The sequence below is a fragment of the Urocitellus parryii genome, chromosome 10 (assembly GCF_045843805.1).
Source record: "Urocitellus parryii isolate mUroPar1 chromosome 10, mUroPar1.hap1, whole genome shotgun sequence".
NCBI classification, from domain to species: domain Eukaryota; kingdom Metazoa; phylum Chordata; class Mammalia; order Rodentia; family Sciuridae; genus Urocitellus; species Urocitellus parryii.
In genome coordinates, this window is record NC_135540.1 from 1,250,350 (window position 1) to 1,272,600 (window position 22,251).

Consider the following 22,251-nt stretch of genomic DNA (forward strand, 5'->3'; position numbering starts at 1 on the left):
TCAACCATAGTGGGTGAGGTAAAGATCTAACCATATGAGGGGTCAACTGTAGGGTGTGAAGTAAAGATCCAACCGTAGAGGGTCAACTGTAGGGTGTAAGGTGATACTTCAACCACAGGGGGGTCAATTGTAGGGGGTGGGGTACAGATTCAAACATAGGGGGTCAATCGTAGAGGGTGGGGCACAGATCCAAACATAGGGGGTCAACCGTAGGGGGTGAAGTACAGATCCAACCATATGGGGGGTCAACTGCAGGGTGTAAGGTGAGGCTCCAACATAGGGGGTCAACCGTAGAGGGGAGGTAAGGATGCAGGTGCATGGGGGTCTCGGTAGGGGGTGAGGTAGGGCTGATAGGGACACTGAGGGCTCACTTGGCATAGCTCTATGGTGTCTTCTAGGAAGCTGTGCACCGTATCTGTCAAGTAAAGAGGATCCATGGTGGCACTTACATGGAGACCCTTCTGATCAGAAAGTGTAGTCTAGGGAGGACTTTTAATTCTTCAGTAAGACTATATTTAAACCAAAAGTAAAGACTGGTTAATTTCCATACTTTTTTTGAATTCTTAATTACTACATGTAATATTGCACCAAGAAGACTCATTAGTTTTCCAATTACATAAAAGTGCTCCATCAGTTAACTGGCCAGCTCTCCACCTCACTCTTCTTCACATTCCCACATAGCACAGGAAGCATATGGTTTCCTTCCATTTCACAAAATTTGATTTCAGCCATCGAGATGCTCATATTTACTCCAGAAAAGAGAAGAAAATAGGGTTTGAGTCAATGTCCTTCCTCTTCCATAGGTGGCTTTACCAAATATTAAGGAACACACAGGGGAGTATCACCCCAACACTAATCCCAGTCTCGACATCCCGCTCACAGCAGCGACACTTGTCCCTTCACACCAAGCCCAGGAGATCCCGTGAGAGGCCTTGCCAGCAGCACCCATGGCTCCCTCTGTCCCTCTGTCGGCCAAGCCGACCCACAGCTTGTTTGCACGCCAGGCCTGTGAGACCCACGTCAGAGCTGATGGAGCTCCAGGGCAAGGTGTGAAGTGACACATTTCCCTTAGAGCACTGACTGCCCTCCAAACCAGGCTGCAAGAGCCTGAGAAGGGAGGGAGGGTCACCATCAGAGCAAAGCATACCCAGCTCAGCACTGCCACCCAAGACACAAAATGAGGACCCATGAGTTGTTTCCTAAAAACACACCTGAAGTTTTCATATTGTCACAGGAGATGAAGATAAAAAAGTACATCACCCAAATCTTAAGTAAAAGACACCAGGCAAATGAACTTAAAAAAAAAAAAAAACTCATTACATGGTCTCATTAGAATATCAAATACATAAGTGAAAGAAGGACATAATTCAAGAATTCATTGTTCACTGGGATTCTTTTAATTTTTACAGTATTTTCAGAGACAAATGGTTGTTCTTCTGAACTTTCTATGTCAATTAATTCCAGGAAGTCTGCACATTTTCTTATCAAGGTCAGCAACATCCATGTGAACTTGTGCATTGACTAGTGCCATCAGGCTTCAGGAGTTCTGCATTCTTTCCTGTAAAGCACTTGAGTTATTGACATATTTACAATGTTGGAGTCATTTCTTGCTGCCATGCTATATGCTTGGGTACACAAATAAAAATTTGCCTGAATGTTTGCATAATTAAGAAGCAAAATATGCTACTGAATATTTAGGTAGTTAAATTGTTTTACTCTAGGTAAGTAAATACTATCTGTTTTGCAAGTAAACATGAACATTCACTTCAGCATGTGCCATGCACTGCTTTGAAGGTGGATGAGGAACGTGGGCACTTATCAGCAGTGCCCTTTAGTGCAAGATGGTATGTCTGTTCTGTACTACTCCATGGCCTAGGGAATCTACAGAACCTGCACGTGGACCAGGCTGCAGGCTCCAGAGTTGCTATAGCACAGGACCTTTTATTCTGTCGTGAAGCAAATGAACCACCTGGGAGACTCCTGTCTCAAGCCCCAACTAGCCGGAACTGCACGTCGGCCCCAAACAACCCCTGCCTCAGCTGCTCTGAGAGGTCGAGGTTACATGCACTCATCTGTTCCAACTCCACCACTTAGAGATGAACAGCATTTCAGGGTTTTTACTTTATTTTTGTTTGTGTGTTTTTTGCATAAGGGAAACTTCACGAGACTGAGAACACTGAAATGTTGACGTGCCATTTTCAGAAAAGTGGCAACTAAGACAGTGGCTGCAGCTTCTATCTAAGACAGTGGCTACAGCTTCCACCACCATGACCTGCTCTCCTGAGCGTCGGGTGATTTTGCTGAGATGCTGCTGTACACTGGGTTTCTGATTCTCAGTGATGCTGCTTTTCATGCGTTGTTCTGGGTAAGTCCAGGAGCAAGGCAAAGGTACCTTGGACCAGCTTGGCTCAACATCAGGGACCTCTGCAGACCCAGAAATGCCAAGGCGTGGGAACTTGGGGGCAGGAGCTGGGGCGATGGCAAGCACACCTCCTTCTTTCAAGGCAGCTTTGGGAATGTCCACCTGGCACTTCTTATGTAACTGTGCGAGTTACGGTGCTCAGGCTGGTGAAAAGTGCTGGTGGTCTTTCCAGTACCTATGCCTCCCATGTAGCTCCGAGAGAGCACAGCCCATGGTTGCCAACACACAGCACAGCCAGGGCTGGAGGCCCTCTGGGGTCCATGTTCACGCCCAGCCAAGGAGTCGGCTGCACAGGAAAGAAGAGAGTTGAGCAAATTATGCACGGCCCAGAGGAGCACACACCAGGGCTGCCCTCCAGACGCACACACACAGCTGTGAGGTACACGTTTCTTAAAAGTGTTTTAAGCATCCTCACAACCCCAGGAGCGAATCATCCGTGACCACTGGGCACCATTAACCACAGCCAGCAACGACCAACAGGAGAAAGAAAGGAAAATTTACGCCTGCGACTGTAAAATAAGAAATCCAAGGTGTACAAACATCCCAAATGGCACAGACAGCAAAGGGTAGGGCTCTGCCACATAGGTGAAGACCTCTCAGAACCACGTGACCACCATGTCACCGGCACCTGAGAATCTGGCTTTCTCCCAAGGCTCTTCTGAGCCAAAGCTCTCAGAGCAGGAAAGGAGAGGAGAACCTTCAAAACGGGTGCCTGCAGTCTGCATGTTTGTTCCCGACTACTTATGTTTTAAACTCACCAATGAAGTCTAAAAAGCTCTCTTTATGTTATTGGAGAGCCATTTAAAAGAACACAAATGGTAATAGATTTGACCAGATCAACAACAATTGTCTTCTGGACAGAGGGTCACAGCATACAGATAGTCTTGTAAAGACATGTGGGTCTCAGTTCTCTGAAGAGTGGACAGTGATCAGCAGCCCCCACTTTGCCCCAAAGACCCGCGTGCTCTCCAGGGGGCAGCAGAGGGGTTGGGCACTCCTCTTGGCCTGCTCTGGAACAGCAGGCAGCACCCCTACTTCAGGCAGCTCCCCCGCAGTCCTGCAGACTGTGACACTCACTGAGATTACACAGATTATCGTGTGGCCTCCTTTCCAGTCTCACACTCGCCACATAATCAGGGCGAGTGATTATAGAGAAGGCCATGCCCATGTGGGGCATGTTTCACAATGCACATGACCGGGTTCACAGGTAGATGACACGAGCACCCACCATCATCACTGAACATGCTACAGAGCTGAAGACACACCATGGAAACAGAGGACAGAGAGAGAAACAGGCCAAGTTTATTTTTACAAAATATAGTCTGTAATTTCAGATACAAAGTACTCCAAGTAACCATACTTAGACGTATTCTAAATTATAATTCTAAGGTTTATCTTTTTTAAAGCTATCTCTGATAAATTTAAAATTTAGTATTTTACAGGTTTTAAATGTCTATATTGAATTTTTATGTTTCATTTTAAAATTGTAACTGGGCATGAATATAATTCTAGACAGATTTCCAAAGTCCAGCCCTGTGTCAGCAGACAGCCTGAACCCATCAGGACCTTGTAACTTCCTTAAGATGAACTGCACTTTCTCTCTTTGCAGTGGTCCCAAACAGAGGCTCATGATTTGGGCCTTTCCCCAGTTTCCTCTGGTCCTGGGTGGCTCAGGCTTTTCTGACACCATTGTAAGGCTGCACCGTGCTCTCCCAGGTAAGCTGTTGGATATGCTGCTGTCCAGTGCTCCCTGGACGGAGCCTGGCAGGAGCCACTGTGCCCTGCTGGATTTCCCCCATGCACAAGTCCCACCCAGTCCTAGCAACTGCCAGGCCAGCACTTTTTATTCTGGATCCCTAATTATATAAGTTGATAGAAGGTGACTCAAGAGTGTTTCGGAGTCACCTTCTGCCAGAATTCTGGAAAATGTCTTTTGCAAGATGAACTCATGCTCTGAGGCTGGCTGGGCCTGCACATGCCTGTGCTGTGCCTTGGGACGACAGGCAGAGGGCTGCTGGCACCACCAGCTGCAGGCCACCAACTGTGCAGGGGCCAGGCCATGTCTATTTCAGTTATGCACATCTGCATATCACTGATTTCTAAAGACAAGCAGTGCAGACTCAGGAGGGGCAGCTTGAGGAATATTTAAAAGTTCATGGCTACTTTTGCAATGATCTTTTTATAAAATTATTCAGACCATAAATTTCTGTATCTAAATGATGAGTGGAAATTTGTTGCCTGAGAATTCTCTAAAATGAGCAACGATTTAATAGAGGCTTTCATTATCGAATAGCTCTTTATTTTAAACTCATTTTCTGTGTGAAGTGTTAAATAACAAACTCTTGGTCTGTTTCTTAAAAGAGCAAGCATCCATCTGCCATCATCTTGGAGACTTGGAAAATGCTTAGTCTTTCTTTCTTCAAAGAAAGAGCAGGGGACCTTGATTTCTATCTAAATTAGTAAGAACAGTGCTCTAGCCAGTACTGACAGTGTGCACAAAGATAAACACACACAAACAACAAAGAGGCCCAGCAGCTGGAAATGCTAACAATCTTCCTTACAGAAAGAGTCAGAACACCCTAACTCGTCTTTGCAACTTTACGAGACAGAGCACAGCAGTATTCTGCAGGCTACAGAGGTTTCTTCCCCTCCATTTGTACCACTTGTGGAAAATACAATACTTTTGATATATTTTACATATGCATCTGCAAACTCCAAAGGTGGGAGAATAAGAGCTCTGAGAGCACAGCCACTTCTGGCCACCTCCGTCACGCTGCGTGAGAGGCAAGACTGGGCTCTCCAGGCACCTTCTAAAAGGCCCCCTGCACAGCCATCTAGCTGTCGGCCACTCCGTGGACATGGTCCCTGTGCACCTTGAGGTAGTCGTTCCTCGTAAACTTCTTGTGGCAGAACTGGCACTCTGCCAGAGGACGGTGGGGATTGTGGGTCATCTTGTGTCGAATCAGCATCTTCTTCAGGCTGAAAGCCAAGTCACAGACCTAGAAGAGACCCAGAGACACCAGTCACACCTTACTGAGAAGCCTCAACTGTCATTCTCACAATAGACTTTATGCAAATTCCTGCTATCCAGTATGCACTCACAGGAATTTAACACCTAACTAATGGACTAAGAAATTCATTACTGTCCCCAGGGATATTGCATTTACTCATGTCCAGTGGAGAGTGGTGACTTGAATCATGGTCTCTGACTGCCTCGTGGCTGCGTTTGTGTTGGGAACTTCCTGTGCCAAGGTGCAGGTCAAGATTGCCCAGTTGCTACGGTGACGCCCAGCCTGAGGACGTCTGTAAAAAGGTACAGAGCTATATCAGCCTGGACCTTGAGCTCAGGCACAGCTCCCAGGGATAGAGAATTCTGAGCTTAACAAGATGATCCTAAAGTCTTGCCAGTGCTGCATCCTTCAGATCGCCTGCTTTGCAGAAACTTTACCGCAAATAACCTCTTGATAAAACCTATGTATTAAACGTGCTAAGCCAGCTCTGGATCACTGCTGCTCCATCAGAGGACACTGTCCCACTTGCTCCCAGCTTTCTCTCTTATGTGTTTGTCTTTTCTCAGTCCCCCATTGCCCCTTACTGGTTTCTGAATTAACAGCCACTGCAGAGCGGGTGTGGCAGCATCCTTTGTGCCATGACCACCCCATCGCACCAACAGCTGGATTTAAACACTGCAGAGAGCAAGTCCCTGGTGAGGAGAGCTTCCTTACCATGGTGGAAGCCCAGGAAGCCTCCAGAGCACCAGGCCCTATGGTCTAGGTGGCTTTCTCTGAATGGCCCAGCCTTGCCTCCCAATCGGCACCAGACGCCCTCTCTGGGTGACCTTCTGGGAGGCCCCTCTTGTGAAGCCAGTGGTGAACTTCACAGGGAGTATGGTGAGGGTGCTCAGCCCCTCCTCCACTTCCTTCTTTCTTGTGACGCAGGCTTTGTTTGGGGAATGCCACAGTGTGCTCCACATGAGCCCTGCATGGTGCCACCCGGCTCAGTGTACACTGAGCAGCCTAACGATGAACTACGTTAGCACAGAACACGTGGAGCACTGTTGCCGAAGTTATAATAGGAAACGAAATGGAATTCCCAGTGTGGAATCATTCACAAAAACCCCACTCACACAAGTGTCCTCACAGTCCATCTGTTCTACACTGAAGCATGCTTACACATGTGAAAACAAAGAAATGCGGTGCCAGAGAAGAGCTGTGTGGCACTCTAGGAGAGCTGGCACTGGACAGCAAGGCGAGAAGGCACTGGAACAGTGAGTGTACACTGGGCAGGTGGGAGGGCAGCCACCAGATGCCATGCAGTGGTGTGGTGGGAGGTACAGGAGCTTCAGGTCCCTGGCCCTCCAGGGAAGCCTGCCCTGAGCACCGAGCTTGAAGCAAAACCTGCCATCTGGTCTGGACCCTTGGGTCTGCTCACGTGACTTCTACACAGCACTGCCCACTGTTCCTTGAGCATCTCACCCTCTAGTCTCGGTGGCATGAGGGCAGGGTCTCTATGTTCTGCCACTCAGCATCCAGAGTGTAAGGCAAGGGCCACAGTGATGGCATTCATACATACTCGTGGAATGACCACTGGGGTCTTCTCGCTCGTCACTTACTAAGGAGGTCAGCACAGACAGACTATCCCTTTTAACTCTGCCTCCTTCCCCTGCAAAAGGACGACATGGTGGTTACCTCACAGGATTTTAAAATTAAATAAAATAAGCTATGCAAATTGGTGTTATGTTGTGAACACTAAATAAATGTCAGTGCCTTTTTTTCTTCCTTCTTCTCTAACAAGGAGCATCATCAGTAGCTTGGACAGAATAGCCTGTGTCACCAGGAGGGAGCCAAAAGCCACTGCAGGTGGGATTTGAAGGAGGATGTAGCTGTTGAAAGAGGAGAAACACCTTGGAGTAGGCACGTGGCTTTGCAACAGGTGACTCCCAGACCAGGCTCAGGAGAGGACGCATTCCTCCTGCAACAGCTGACCAGCATGAGTTCTGGGATCACAGTCGGACACAGACTATGCACCTTCACAGTCACTGGAGAACACAGCAAGGTGTCACAGTGGAGGCAGGGGAAGGAGGAGGGACCTGAAACATCGAGCATCGAGCACGGAGACTACAAGACACAGGAACTGTGATGGCAGGGAAGGAGTCAGACCCTGTGGAAGGACTGAGATTAGCAGAAAGGGCAGCCTCCAATAGGTCCTGCACTGGAGACCCATGCTTCCCAGAGTCACACCCCACACAAACACGTGTCCAAAGGGAGGACAGGATGTATGGGAGGCCCTGGGGAGTGGTCACTGCTGAGCAGAGTCCTCCAGGTCCTGGAGGGTCAGAGGCCTCCCAGAACCAGGCATGCCACCTGGTACCTCTAGTTAAGGCGTCATCCACAGGGCGCTGATGCAGGCTCATGCACAAAGGACAAACACGAGCCACAGTTAATGGGGGTGCTCACTTGGATACAATCAGAAGGGACTGTCTTCCAGCTGCCAAAGAAGAATCATACTTTCAAAAAGGTTTAGAGGCAAGAGAAAGCAGAGGGAAGAAATGGATATTATAATCAATGTGATTTTATATATAAGACGGAAATAAAGAGTACAACTGCATCAGTACAAATAATCATGAAGAGAAATGTCAAGAGATTGACAAAATTAACCAGCTGACATCAGCTAGAAATGGGATTGTCTTATTGTTCTCATTTGCTTCCATATTTTCCCACTTTTATGATATTAAAAAGTAATCTTTTATAATAAAAAAGCAAATATTATTTTGAAGTGCAGAACACAGCCAGCTGAGGGTGGGCTTCATGTGACCACCTGGAAGACAGACTTTTTATGGGCAGGAAAATACCCAAAGTCTATGAAATAATTTTGAACAAATTAAGAAAGTATCTGTGAAAAGTATTTCCAAGTGACATAAACGTGTTCGTAAGTATATCTTAACTCGCCATCATGAGGAAGACAGGAAAGCTATCTGCCATGTCCTCTTTCTCTGGCCCTTCTCCAAACCCAGGGTCAAAGTGAACAAGTGATGACAACTTCTCAGAGGCTTTCTTTTGAAATCCGATGCAGAGTGCTTTCCTTCCACTCCTGAGGGGCCTGGCACCTCCAGCTCCACCTGTACCTGCTCCTGCTCCTGGGCCAGCTACCCCCCTCTCCCAGTGCCCCTCCCACCTGAGCCTCCCTCTGTCTCACCCACTGCCCAGTTGCTCTTCCTGGAGCTGACTCCTCGTCTCCTAAGGAACTGAGTTGCTTTCACAGAGGGTTCTTTCCTAACCACTCTTTTGTAGCCCAAGTTCTTTCCCTTCTCTTTTCCAGTCTTTATGAGATTGTAGTGAGATATTCATTCAGATTTACTTGTTGGATGTTGTGCTCCACAAGGGCCTGAGTGCTGCGGGCCAAGACCACTGCCCACTCTGCCTTCCCAATGCACGCCACTGCTCTCACGGTGGCTGGGAGCCAACTGCCAACTCCTCAGATATAGCACTTTTGGGGCTCACAGAGCATCTGTCTTTTCTGTAGATGTTCATGCTGTCATCCCTGTCTACAGGAGAAGAACCAGACTCCCAGGTCCCCAGAACCAGGATGTGACTTCCAGGATAAGAATGCAGGATGTTGGGGCTATGTCTCGACTCTCCCTGTCCCCGGGCCATATGTGATGCAGGCTATTGCTTCACCAAGACACGCGGAACCACACTCTCCCTACCCACCATTTAAAAACAGAGATGACTCTGACAATATAGAGAAGGTCTGGGAGAGCTGGGTGCAGCAGCATGGTGGGAGACAGGCCCCTGCAGGTACATTCACACCTTGGCCATGGGTGCAGGGAATGGAAGGAGGCCAAGCAAGTCACTGCAGCTGCCAGTCATGGCATGAATTAAGGCACCCTCCAAGTCCACATAGGAGATAGGCGTGCAGCCCAGCAGAGGGCAGGATGAGAGCCAGGTAGGGAGCACCTGAGGCCACACTTGTGAAGCTACCTGGACACTAGAAGCTTTGCCTTCAGTAGCTTCAATGTGGTATTAGGCCCCCAAGGACACTCTGAAAAAATCAGCCACATGCAAGGACGTTTACACATGCTGAGAACAGTGAGAACAAGATGAACAGTGACACTTCCTTTTCTCCTTTCTACTGTAGCTCTTATTCAACCCTGACCCACTCTGACCTTATACTGACTTACGTGCCACAGAATGAAAACCCTCCAAACCTCCAGTTATGCTCTAGATTGTTTTAAAGTAAAGTAAACAAGACTTTTAACAGAAAGTAGCTGGAGAGATGGGAATTAAAACCTATTGGAACATCTTCAGCTAACAGATACTTAATCCCACACAATGAGCCCACCGCTTTGGTTGAGAACAAAATGACAGAGAACACACTTCTTGACCTCGTGACTGCAGTCTAAGGAGCAGGGCCATGACCATGCGGTCAGGAGAGGCATGGGGGCCAGTGGGATCAGTGCCTGGACTGAGGAGGTCCAGCTCTAAGGAAGAGGCAGCCAAGACTGGATCTGGAGGGAGGTCATGAGTGTCAGGTTCTGGGTGGGTGGGCTGTGACAGGGAGGGGAGAGAGGAAACGCAGAGAGGCTGAGGATGTTAACATATGGCCTATCACACCCGAGGGTTAGAGAATCAACCTGCTGGAAACAACCCACGGAGGACTTGGAGACCAAAGAAGAACATGGAAGGACATCCTGTTAGGGGTAGGAATTCATCAAAGGGTTCAAGTGGAGACTGAATTGGAATATCATTTAGTCTGCAAATGAGAGCATGAGATGGGAGTCAGGGAGGCCAATGACTTGCACTGAACTAAGACATGGCTACTTATCAGCTTCTTGTATGGCAGACACTGTTCTAGGTTTGAGGACACAGGCAAGTTTGAGATGAGCGTTATGGGCAAAGACAGGAGAGTGGTCTGTTGAGCAGCCTCTGCAATGCTCCAGGCAGCTACAGTGCAGCTGTGGAGCTGTGACACCACTCAGACTCCAACTCACCTAAGAACACTGCCTGTCAATATAATGCTGGACTGGGTGTTGGGTGAGAGAAAAAGAGGATTGAGGGTGGCAAATGGAATTTAGAGGTGGCCTTTGGTTGGAGAAATACCTAGAAGCAGTACACAGAAGCATAACAAATATGACAAAGAACAATATTTCAGGCAAGTCGCTAAGAGGATTTTATCCTAGAGTTTGTCAGAAGCAATCATTGAGAAGCACATGGCTGAGCTTACGTTAGGCCATGACTACCAACCCTAGAGAAGTAAAAATGATTGTAAGAAGGTATTTTAAATAACTGCACATCAACAAGTTGGGTAACCTAGGTAAAACACACAAGTTCCTTGAAACACATAAATTACTAAAACTGACACAAGATGAAATGAAAAGTCTCAACAGACCTATAACAAATAAAGAGACTGAGTCAAATTAAAACATCCCAGCAAAGAGAAATCCCAGACTTTAAGTGCTTGACTTCTACCAGACATTTAAAGAAGAATATCAATCTTTCAGAAAGAGGGGGAGGAGGAAAAGGAGAAGAATCTCAGAGAAGGAGAACACTACCTAACTCATTTTGTGAGGGAGCATGACCCTGATGCCAAAGCCAGACAAAGAGAGTGAACAACAGAACAAGATCCTTTATGAATCTAGAGGCAAAAATTCTCAAACAAAACCCAAGCTATGCCTAACAGCCTCTTAAAAGGATCCTAAACCACAACCAAGTGGAATTCATCCCAGGGCTACAGAAGTGGTTCAAAAAGAAAAACAAGTACATTATACCAATGGAGCAAAGGAAAAAATGAACACGTCAATTTCGATAGATGCAGGAAGGGCATTTGACAAAATCCAGCACTTTTTCTTCTGTTTGAAAACAAAAAACCATTCAGAAAACTAAGAGAGATGGAAACATCCCCCACATAACAACGGGCATTTGTGAAACTTATAGCTAAGACCATATTCAATGGTGAAAGAGTGAAAAATCCAGATCCCTGCCTTATGCCATATGTAAACATTAACTCAAGATGGACCAAAGACCTACATCTAAGACTCAACATGATAAAACTTAGAGGAAAAAAAATGAACAGAAGGGTGAAAAACTTCATAACTTTTGATTTAGGAATGGATTCATACATCAAAAGTATTATTAAATAAAGAAAAATGTATAACTTGGACAATATATTATTGTCAGGATATTATCAAGGAAACATATTATTGTCAATAATATTATCAGGAAAGTAAAAAGAAAACCTATACAATGGGAGAAAATGATTGCATTTCATATATCTGGTAAGGGTCCAGAATCCAAAATGTATTAAAACAAACTCTTAGAAGTCGACAACAACCAAAGTAAGCAATTCAGTTTTTCAACGGCAAGGACTAGACAGACGTTTCTCCAGAGAGGACACACAAATGTGTGTCGAACAGCACATGTCAGAAGCTCAGCACTGCTAGTCCTGAGGAGTGAAAAAGCAAAGAATCAAAGAACAAAACACAGAAATGCAAGTGTGGGCAGGCAGTGGAACAGGGAGCCTCCTGCACACATGTGTGGATGTGAACAGTTCAGCTCTGTGGGAGAAGCATGGCAGCTCCCCAGACAGCAAGAGAACCACCCTGCGACTCCCAGTTCCACCCTGGAGAGGGGTGTGTCCCCAAGAACTGAAAATGCACTATCCACAACAGTCCAGAGGCAGACACAGCCCATGTGCCTGCCCATGGCAGGAGGACAAATGCAGTGGGACACCGTCTAGCCAGGAGAAGGGACAACCCACTGACACAGCCACAAGGGGAACTCGTGACACCTGGTGAGTGGGAGAAGCCAGTGCGCACACACACACTGTGTTAACTCACGTTAACAGTCCTGAATGGGAAAACCCATAAGGTGAAATCAGACTGGAGGCTGCCTGGCCCGGGGCTGGGGAGTAACGGTCCCTGTGCATACAGCTCTGTTCTGGTGCTATGACAATGTCTTGGAACCAGAGATGGTTCTCAATGCTATCACTGAACTGACAGCCCTGGAATTCTTCCTTATGAAACTCACGTGTTACAGGGACTTCAACTCCACAACTGCAGCCACACGCCCCTTGGCAGGGCTGCAGGCTGGGTGGGCACACCCAGCATGGGATCAGAAGCGTGAGGGAGTGCCATGCACAGCCAGCAGCATGGGATCTGCCTAGAAGAGAGGGACTGGTGTCCTTGGGAAGCAGGGCTGCCAGGTGGCAGTTAGGAGGACAGCTGTGGGAGCATCAGCAGCCCATGCTCTGCTGAGCAGGCACAGTCCAGGGAAGCTGAGCAGGTTCTCAGAAATGTGGACCTTCACTCAACAGACCAGTCGGGCTGCAGATGAGGGCTGGAGAGCTCGGCACTCAGAGGAGTCAACAGACAGAAGGAGACAAGAAGAAAGTATAGCATGAAAAAGAACACTGCACTTTTAGATGCTCGGCAAAGGTATTCCACGTAGACAGATAAAAGATGGCAGTGCGTGAGGGAGGGAAGATGTCCACGCACCATCAGGATCTAATTCCAGGTCCATGTCTGTCAGCGCTGCTGTGCGATTATGTCACTCAAATGGGTGCTGCCTTTTATGCTCCCAAAAAAAGCAGCAAGGCGTGGAGCTATGGAAATGCCTAGGCCATGACCGCAGCTCCAATGCACAACAGAACCCTCTGCATGCGCTTCCTTTTCCTAGGCAGCCTTCTGCCGACTGGGGAGAGAGGACCCCGGCCCAACCCTAGCACCAAAGCTTCCTGAGGTCAAGCACAGTGTCTTGCTTCCATACCTGTCCTCTCAGGGCTGCTCACTGCAGACTGTGCCCCCTGGCTCCCCAGTTCTTGGAATTTACAGGGAATCCATGCCGCGTTAGCCCATGCCACAACTCTGAGGTTTCTTCCTAAAATTGAGCTACACTAATTCTCTTTTTGACATTTGTCAAAAGTAAGCATCCTCTTGCTTTCCTTAACACCAGTGCCAGCTCTGTCAATTGTCAACTTCTTGAGACAAATACTTCACTGGCTAAGAAGCCTCTCTGTCACAACTTAATCAATGCTCAGATACTGAGAACAGCAGTCTTTTTTTCCTTTCAAAATCATGTAAACTGCTATGTTAATGATTCCATTTCAATGAATCATAATTTGGTCAGAAGCAGAAACTACAGACAGCATTATTTAACACAGAGGCTTCATATGTATTTTAGAAATTCACCATTTGGATTTAACAAAGTACATAATACCCATGATCAACCAGATCTTTGGTTTAATGTTAGTAAGCGGTCAAAAAGGTGGCAGGCACTTGAATGGCACTCTGGAAGGAAGATCCAAAGGAAGAGCAGTGTTTACTTGCTGCTAGGAAGCCACAGGGAACCGTGGCGAGACAAGGGCCATGTGTGATCACAGGGGTCACCCCACCCAAAGCCACAGGCCATGCTGCATGGCAGGCAGAGGGGTGATACCAACAGGCTGTGGGGTACGTGGCTCCTGCCTTGCAGGAGACGGGGAAGGGGAGCCACTCACGTCACACTGGAAAGGCTTCTCTCCCGTGTGTGTCCTCTTGTGCTCCTCCAAGCCTCGCTTCTGGCTGAAGGCTTTGCTGCACTCCGAGCACTTGTAGGGCTTCTCCTGTGGGGAGACCAGAGGGTCAGGGAGGTGCAGTCACCAGGGTTGGGGGTACCACCCCAACTGAAATGTCCCCAGCAGCACGGCACATCCTGTCCTGGCAGGACTGGGGGTGGCCTTTGTGATCCAACTCTTTTGCCTCACTCCAGCTACTCCTTTTGGCCTAGGATGCTTGTAAGATGCACTGGGGTCCGGAGAAGAGAGCACGAGGATTCCGATCTAGGTGCTGAACTACCAGCTCAAAGGTGTTCCTGAACCCAATTTTGGTAAGTTTATACAGATACAACTCAACTTTAGTTAGCGTATTCTAATTTCTGTTACCCGACATTTTTTTCCTAATAAGATATTCTTTTTTTAACCTAAATTACTTTTAAAAATGAAGTATTTAAAAAAAATGGTTGAATACAGATTCTTAAGGAAAACATATATCTCAAAAGGAAGAGAAAAAGAAATGTCCAAATTCCTTAACCATCTTTGATCCTGGGAACTTGACTGTATGATCACCTTTTCAGTCTGAACTGGAACTAAAATAAATGACATTGTTCTCTTTAAATGGCTGGCAGGTTGCTACTCAGTGCATAGTAAAAATGTTATTTTAGATTTAAGGACACTTACTGTTTTTGTTTTTTCAATTATACCTTCAAAATATTGTCATAAGTACTTTTTTGAATTGAGGCTAGCATAAATATATGCTTTTCATTTCCTCTTATATTAACACATTATATTTACATTATTATAAGTTTTTTCAGACCAGAAAACAGCATATAAGTAGCAAGGCAGACCCCTGTGCCCCACCAGCAAACAGGTAGGCTGTTGGGGCCCCAACCCTTCCTGAGAACCTCCCCCTCCAGGGCCATGGGACCACCCCCCTGGTGTGTGGACTGTTCGCCTGTCTCTATACTTTACCACTTGGGTATGATGAGTTCCTAAGCAAGACAGCCTATTATTTTGCCTTTTTAAAGTATAGAAAGAATTCATGCTATATTTTTTGTGTGTACTTTTGAATCAAATTTCATTTTCTTCTCAAAATATCTTTATGAGCTCCCAGTCCTCACTTTAATTTTCTGAACAATATATTGCCCCAACTCGTTTTTAATGCCAGGTGGTATCATGTTTCATGGCTATATCTCAATTCACTTACTCTCCACTGATGGACAGTTAAATCTTTCCCACATTTCCCTCTTGCAAACAATGTTGTGTGAATGATCTTGCACATGTGCATACCGTGGGTGAGGGCATTTTTCCAAGGGGAGAGTGTTGGATGGGACCCCAACACTTCTGGGAACAGCAGAGAGCACTACAAAGTTCATGAGCCATCCTACACTCCAACTTCCAGTGTGTGCTTGTGGGTCTTCTTATGCTACATGTCCTTGAGTGTGCAGAATTTAATAATTCAGTTGTTCCCCAACTTATCATGGGCCATGGTCTGACAAACTGCACATGCATCTGACATGCCTAGCTTGACCGACACCTAGGCTTAGCCCAGAGTACCCTGTGACCATGTGGCTGCCTGGGGGCTGCTGGGAGCTAGGCTCCCTGCTGCTGTGCACCACACTGAGAGAGCCCCCCACCCACTGCAAATCCTAAACCCAGAAGATCAGAATCCAATTCCCAACACAGTCTCCACTGAGGCAGGCCATTTGGGTGCCACTGCTAAGCTGGACCTTCACAAGGTCAGGGCTATCTGTGCTGTCCTCATGGGAGGCAGGACCTCCTGTGTCTGAAGTCATCTTTGTCTGGAATCACCCTCTTCACCTCTAGATCCATGTCGTTGTAATATGGAAAGTTAGCATTTGTTGCCTGGGACAGACATTCTTTCCCTTTCCAGCAGCTGGTATCCTCATGCATAAGAAGTGACTCTTGCAAGCAGCATAAGAATTTTTCAATCCAAGATTTGTGATCCAAAGGTCAAAGTTTTAAGAAGGCACGTTTTGTGACTACAGATATACATGAACGTACCTCTAACACTAACTTTCTGCCCTGCTTTTATCCTATTTGTTTTCTAAGTTTCCCCCATGTATGTTCTTAAATGTTTTGGATCAACCCTTTTACCCTGCATGGGTTCAGAGACTATCAACTCTGTTTCCATCCTTTGCATGGCTGTCCTTGGTTTTTACTGTGTATGTTTGACACCATCTAAAGTTTACCTGCTTTCCGGCCTGCTGAAAAATACCATGGTACAGGATGACCCTAGCTTAGGTGTCAGTGTGCAGCAGTATTTATGCATTTCTGCGTTTTTAATGCAGGTCTTAGTTCAGGCTACATTACTACAGATGGGTGCTCAAATCAACAGAAAATGGCGCTCCTCGCAGTTCTGGAGGTTAAGTCCATGGTCAGGTTGCTAGGACGGCTAGGTTCCAGTGAGGCCCTTTGGGGGCTGCAGACTGCCTGTCCTGGCTTGGTGGAGGGAGAGACCTTGGTCCCACTCACGAGGCTCCACCCCCTGGTGTCCTCACTCCCAAAGGCCCGCTCAGGCCAAGGTCTTCTTGCCCAAGAGATGATCTTGTTTTACGTCTTCAGTGAGGTCTAGCGACACACACATCTGTTTACTAGTTTTCCTGCTTTCTTATGTATCTGACTTACAAAGACCTGTTAGTGGTCAATTTTGGTTTTATTTGAAAGCAACTGTTTCTCATTTGCTATTGAATGAAAAACCAAGGACAGCCACACAAAGGACAGAAACAGAGTTGATAGTCTCTGAACCCGTGCAGGGTAAAATGGTTGATCTAAAACATTTAAGAACATACATGGGGGAAACTTAGAAAACAAAAAATAAATAAATAAAAGCAGGGCAGAAAATTTGAATGAAAGCCGACACCTCTGATTAGATATAGACTAGACTCATTCTATTCTTTGTCTCTTGATTCCTCTTTTCCACTTCCAGGTCTTTGTGTTGCACTTTATGACATTTGTTCACAATCAGTTGACCGATTCTCTTCCCAGCTGTTAATAACCTGTGGTTTAACAGGACCATTTGAGCTTTTCAATGCTGTTACCGTATTTTTCATTTCTAAAGGTTTCACTTGTTTCTTTTCCAATTCTATTTAATCTTTAGATACAACATGACCTTTTTACTCATGTAACTCATATTTATTTTAAAATGTTCTAGACGTTTGCCAGTTTTCTTCACCTGAAATGTCATATCTAAATTTAAGGCCATCTAGTTCTGTTCCCTGTGGTTTCCTCTCCTCCTGTTCTGGCTCCTTTTTCTGTGGTTCTGGAATCGTGAGCTCATGCTTGGTGGTCTTTATCTGCTGGACTCCTGTGACCTGCCCAGAGGTGGAAGGTTAGCCCCACAGACTGCACGTGTGTGTGTTCCTGCCTTGCACTCTAGGAAGCTGTCAATCAAAGGCTGTTGTCAGGTGTACTTCCTGCCTGAGACTCTTGTGGCTAGGCAAGTATGTTAAGTCTGAACTCCGAGCACACTTGAGGAAAGGTCTGTGGTTACAAACAAGGAGAATGCTCTCCCAGCCAGCAGTTACTCCAAGCTAGTTAAAAGCACCCACCATTGCCAAAGGTGGGTGGTTACTAGTCCCTGGGATCTCCTTGAGCACAGTCCTTTGAGGGTCTCAGCACTGTGGTGGAAGGAGATTCCACACTGTCCCATGGCCTGAGCTCAATGCTCCATCTTTCCCTGACTCCTTCAACCACCAGGTCTCAGGAAGACCTGCCCTGGCCACACCTGCTGGCCCACCTCCTCACTTCTGATTCTCTCTGGTGCCCAGCTGCTGGGACCTAGGGACACGGTCACACCCTTACAAGCTCAGATGTCAGCTGTTGGCCTTACTTCACCCAGCATCTCTGGAGGCTCCACAGAGGGCCTTTTCTCCAGGATATGGAGCATCTGCCAGGTGGCCAGAAATGGAAGTGTGTGTACTTTTGAAGATGTAAAAGGATACTTTGAATGAGTGTCACAGTTGTTAGGAGAACACTCTTCTTCACAGCTCAGCAATCGATGTCATCAGTGCTTCTCCTGCCAGTCTGAATAAACAACCTCTCTTCCCTTATCGCATTACCTTTGCACTGATTATTTCTTCAAATTCTTCAAAGCTTTTTAAAAACATTAAAAGGAAAATGTAGTTCTAAGAATTTAGAGTAGAAATTACTTGGAGTTTCTGAGACTGCTCATTAAGGTCCTTTTAACAGCCATGTGATTTACTGAAACATGTATTTTAAAACACATAGACACTAATATGAAGTACATAAGAAGAAAAGCTCTTCTTCCTACAGTTTGCAAGACTGAACATTCTGAAGACGTGCACCCTAGGGCAGCTGCTGGGCAAAGAGCAACCTGACAGGACCAGCCCTGAAAGGGCGAGTGTGAGCGCAGCTCCAGGATGAGAAGCCAGAGCAGCAAGACTGAGCGGCCAGGTCAGGGTGGCTCCTCTCAGTGATGCTGCCCAGCTGCACCCCAGACAGGTCTCACACTCTAGCTCCCTGCAGGCTGCAGAGGTGCTGGTGAGAGGCAGAGAGTCAGCAGAAGGCGCTCACAGCCCTCGATGTACTGGGCTCTGGCGTATCTGAACAGCAGAGCCACCCACAGGATGGCCTCAGTGACAGGCTACCGTGCAGTCACAGGTCACTGCACTTACATTTTCCTCGCCTACCTTCTCTTTAAAAGACTCCATGGGTAGACCACCATCAATGTGTGTCTACTTGTGTTCTTGTGGGAAAACGGGGTGAAATTCACGCTCCTCCAGTTCCTGCAGTTTGAGAACCGAAGGCTGACGAGGGCCAGGGAGGAAGCAGGTCTCAATCCACCTGGCCCCCCTCCTCTCCACCCAGAACCACTGGAATCCATGAGTCCCTAGTTTTGCTCCAAGAGGCATTTGTGGTCAGCTTTCCACACTAGTCTAGAAAGAAAGGCTGTCCTCAGACCAGGGAGTCCTGTGGAAGGCAGCTGGGTGTGCCTTCGAATGTCTGTCCCTTCGCAGTCCCTAGACTCACAGGAAGCTGAGATTCTTTCTGAACATCTCACAAGAAGGAATGCAGTCCTAAGAGATCCTGGTCACACTGTCCACAAGGCTCCTTGGAAAGGCCTCTCATGCCCACCTTTGAAAGGAATTCCACTTCATGTGAGTGGCATTCAAAGCAAGTGCTGGAGAGTCCTGCCCCAGGAAGCTGCCCTGAACTGATAGAGCAGAGCAGTTGCAGGTCACTTACACCAAAAGCTGAGAAACGTACGAACGAGATGGAGGAGGTAAATGCGTTCTTCCTTAGAAAGGAAACCCTCGCCCTCTTCTCACTCGTCCTGCTCATGGCCCTATGAGCCCGTTGGGAACACAGGCAGCCCAAAAGCACAGCGGAGAGCAGAGAAGGCCGAGTGGTGCAGGGTACCATCCAGGGAGACGCCACTCACACCTGGCCCCTTCCTCAGGGCCTGTGAGAACACCACTGTCTGGCGCGTCCCTGAGTCTCCTCAGCCCAACTCCAGTGCGGCAGGGCCCGGGCACGTGCGCAAGGTGTGAGAGGACTGGGACTCTGGTTGCCCAGGCTCGCTGAGGACCATGTAGGTGAAGTACTTGTCCGCCGCTGACACAGCAATGGACCGCATGACAGAAAGCTCAGGAAGCAAGGCAGGCTCTGACACCTTCCTACAAAGCTGACAGCAGAGCTGAGGCCGAGCTTCGCTGCCCTCAAGGGCACACTGGACGACTCACAGGCCCACGTGCAGGGGCACAATGCCGCTGGAGAACTACTGCTACACGGGGCAAGTGTCCCCCAAAGGCCGATGAGGTGAAGGCCTAGTCCCCAACCTGAGGCACTCCTGGGAGGCAGTGGGGCCTGGAGTGAGAAAGCGAGGGCACTGGAAGGGGACTGGGACCCTGGCCTTTTCCTCTTCCTGTCCTCCCATGGTGTACTCATTCACCACAGTCTAAAAGCAAAGGGCCAAGCCCCTGATGCCGTGAGCCAAACATGCCTCTTCCTCACAGGTGGATTGGGTGGATCGGCTCAGGTGCTTGTCACAGTTCCACACAGCTAGCTGGTACCATGTGGCATGTCTGGGTACCACTGTTTCCCGGCCCCCTAGCCCCCCGCACACTGACCACCACACACCACATCCGTCTCATCCTAAGCCCAGTACTTCTCTTCCTCTACCTGGCTCTAGTACAAACCCTTTAACAGGAGCACAAACCTGCTTCAATAGGCATTATGGAAATGATCTCTAACACTTTCAGAGCGGAATACGTGGCATAAATTATACCTTTCAACTCATTAGCTGGATTAACTAGACAATGATATGGCTCATGATTAATGCTGTTTCTGAACGATTACGCAGCTTAACTGACAAAGGGCTTCTCCTTTGTCTTTGTAACTGGGAATCACTGCTAATGGAGGCCATCTATTCATCAGCCAGGCAGTGTAATCTATCAACAGCAGAATTAATCAGTAGTCTAATCAGTCTGGCTTTAATCAAATGACATTTGGCAGAATTCATTCAGAAGGCAAAATTCACAGGGCTCTGTGCCCTGCAGCTAGGAATCTGGGGTTTAATGCCATCTATACAAAAGAACAGCAACTTCTTTTTTTTTTTTTAAGCCAGCATCAACTGAATTACTATATTTCAACATCATTTAAGAGGGGTCTGTAAACAAAGTTATATTTTGATAAAATTTGGAGAAACCCTCTCAGTTTAGCTGGGGAGAACCCCTGCAGCCTGCCCAGGACAGGAGGGACATTAGGGACTCCTGGAAGACCCATCCACAAACGGCCATGGGCAGAGTGGCCACAGGCAGCAGGTATAATTCCAAGACCTCCTATGGCTGCTTTTACGCTAATCCACAAGAAGAAAGAGAAATATAGCAAGAGCTCTCCCGTGCAGTCAAGGCAAGGTGAAGGTGTCGGGGAAGCTAGGTGCCACTTACTGACAGGGGTGGCCTATCCCAGCGCACTTCAGGGAGGAAAACTGGTCTGTGGTTAGAAGGAAGCAGGCTTCCTCAGAGGGTGCGCAGGGCCCTTAAGCCCCTGATGACTGATGCGTGAAAACCAGGTCTGCTTGAGGATGCAGCCACTGTTCCCCTGCATCCTCGGAGCACGCCCCAGGGACATGCTTGTGTCTGCCAGGCTCGAGCTCTAACAGCCAAGTCCTGCTTAAGGCCACGATGTCCTTGGGCAACCCGACTCCCAGGCCACCTGGGGAGGGCACTCTGAGGGCCAGGTGTGGAGGTGCGAGTCTCTTATAAGGCTGGGAGGACATGAAGTCACCTTCTGCTAACACCGTTCCCACTCAGTACTCCCAATTACAACATCTGCAGCCCTGGCTGTTCACTGTTAGAGTCCAGAGCAGGGAGGCCTTCTGCTCATGGCCATTTCCCGTCTCTAAATTTAAAAGAAACTCTTGAAAATTCACGAAGCATAGACTTGGTGTAAATTTCTTAAACATGATATTTGTCAATAAACAGGAATTTGACAGATTTCTCTCTTCCTATTTTCTCAGTTGCTCCTGAGTGGTTCCTCCCTTGCTGGACACACTACAGACAGGTAGACATGAAACTGGCAGATTTAGACTGACCAGCTCTGTCGTACTGGTAAAAGCCCTGGGGCATGCTCACTGAACCTCGACCGTCCTGGCTGCGCAGTATCTCACTACTTTCCCATGAAGAAGAGACCTGTGGTGCAAGGCCACGTCAGTGAACCTGCAATGTCCCAGCCTTCGCCAAGGAACTAACCCTCCGCCCGGCCGTGCTGATAGGGTGGCTGCCCCACCTGGCGCTAGTTACGTCATTCTGCACCCAGGAGGTGTCACCAGCACACTCCTCCCTACACCCTTGTGACCACCAAGCCTCCCCAGATGCTGCCATGCGTCCAGGCTGGGGGACAGCAGACAGGCCCTGCCCAGAGCAGCTGCTGTTCCTGTGCTGAAGACAGACTCCCAGGCTGTCATAAAACAGAGTAGAGAGGAAGCCCCAGAAAGCTGCCCAGGTGCTGGGGCCTGGCAGCAATGCTCTATGCTGTGACAGTGGCCTGCTGGACCAGAAACAAGGACTCAGCCACCTACCTGGCTTCCTCTGCGCTGGACAGCACTGGTCTAAATAAAGCCACCTGGTCACAGCCACCCAGGGTTCCATCTGCCTCCAGAAGAGGAGATTCTGCAGCAAACCTCCTACCAGGGATGTTGCTGGTGCCTCTGACACCTCAAGTCACACAGCATTCCCGCAGTACATAAAAACTTCATGTCTCATGGCTGGTGTACAGGGAGGTTAACAGAAAGGGACTGGTACTTGCTTGATTTG

General features: G+C 47.8%; 1 protein-coding gene across 1 annotated transcript in view; it reads right to left on the reverse strand.

Annotated features, from left to right (window-relative positions):
* Nucleotides 1-3,823: 3,823 nt before the first annotated feature.
* The window catches only part of Prdm5 (PR/SET domain 5), a 134,022-nt gene continuing 115,594 nt past the window's right edge, over nucleotides 3,824-22,251 (reverse strand). The window contains exons 14-15 of the mRNA XM_077803368.1: nucleotides 13,916-14,020; nucleotides 3,824-5,421 (exon numbers count right to left, since the gene is read on the reverse strand). Coding sequence (XP_077659494.1) covers nucleotides 5,257-5,421; nucleotides 13,916-14,020 — 270 coding nt within the window. The 3' untranslated portion in view covers nucleotides 3,824-5,256. The remainder of the gene's footprint in view (nucleotides 5,422-13,915; nucleotides 14,021-22,251) is intronic.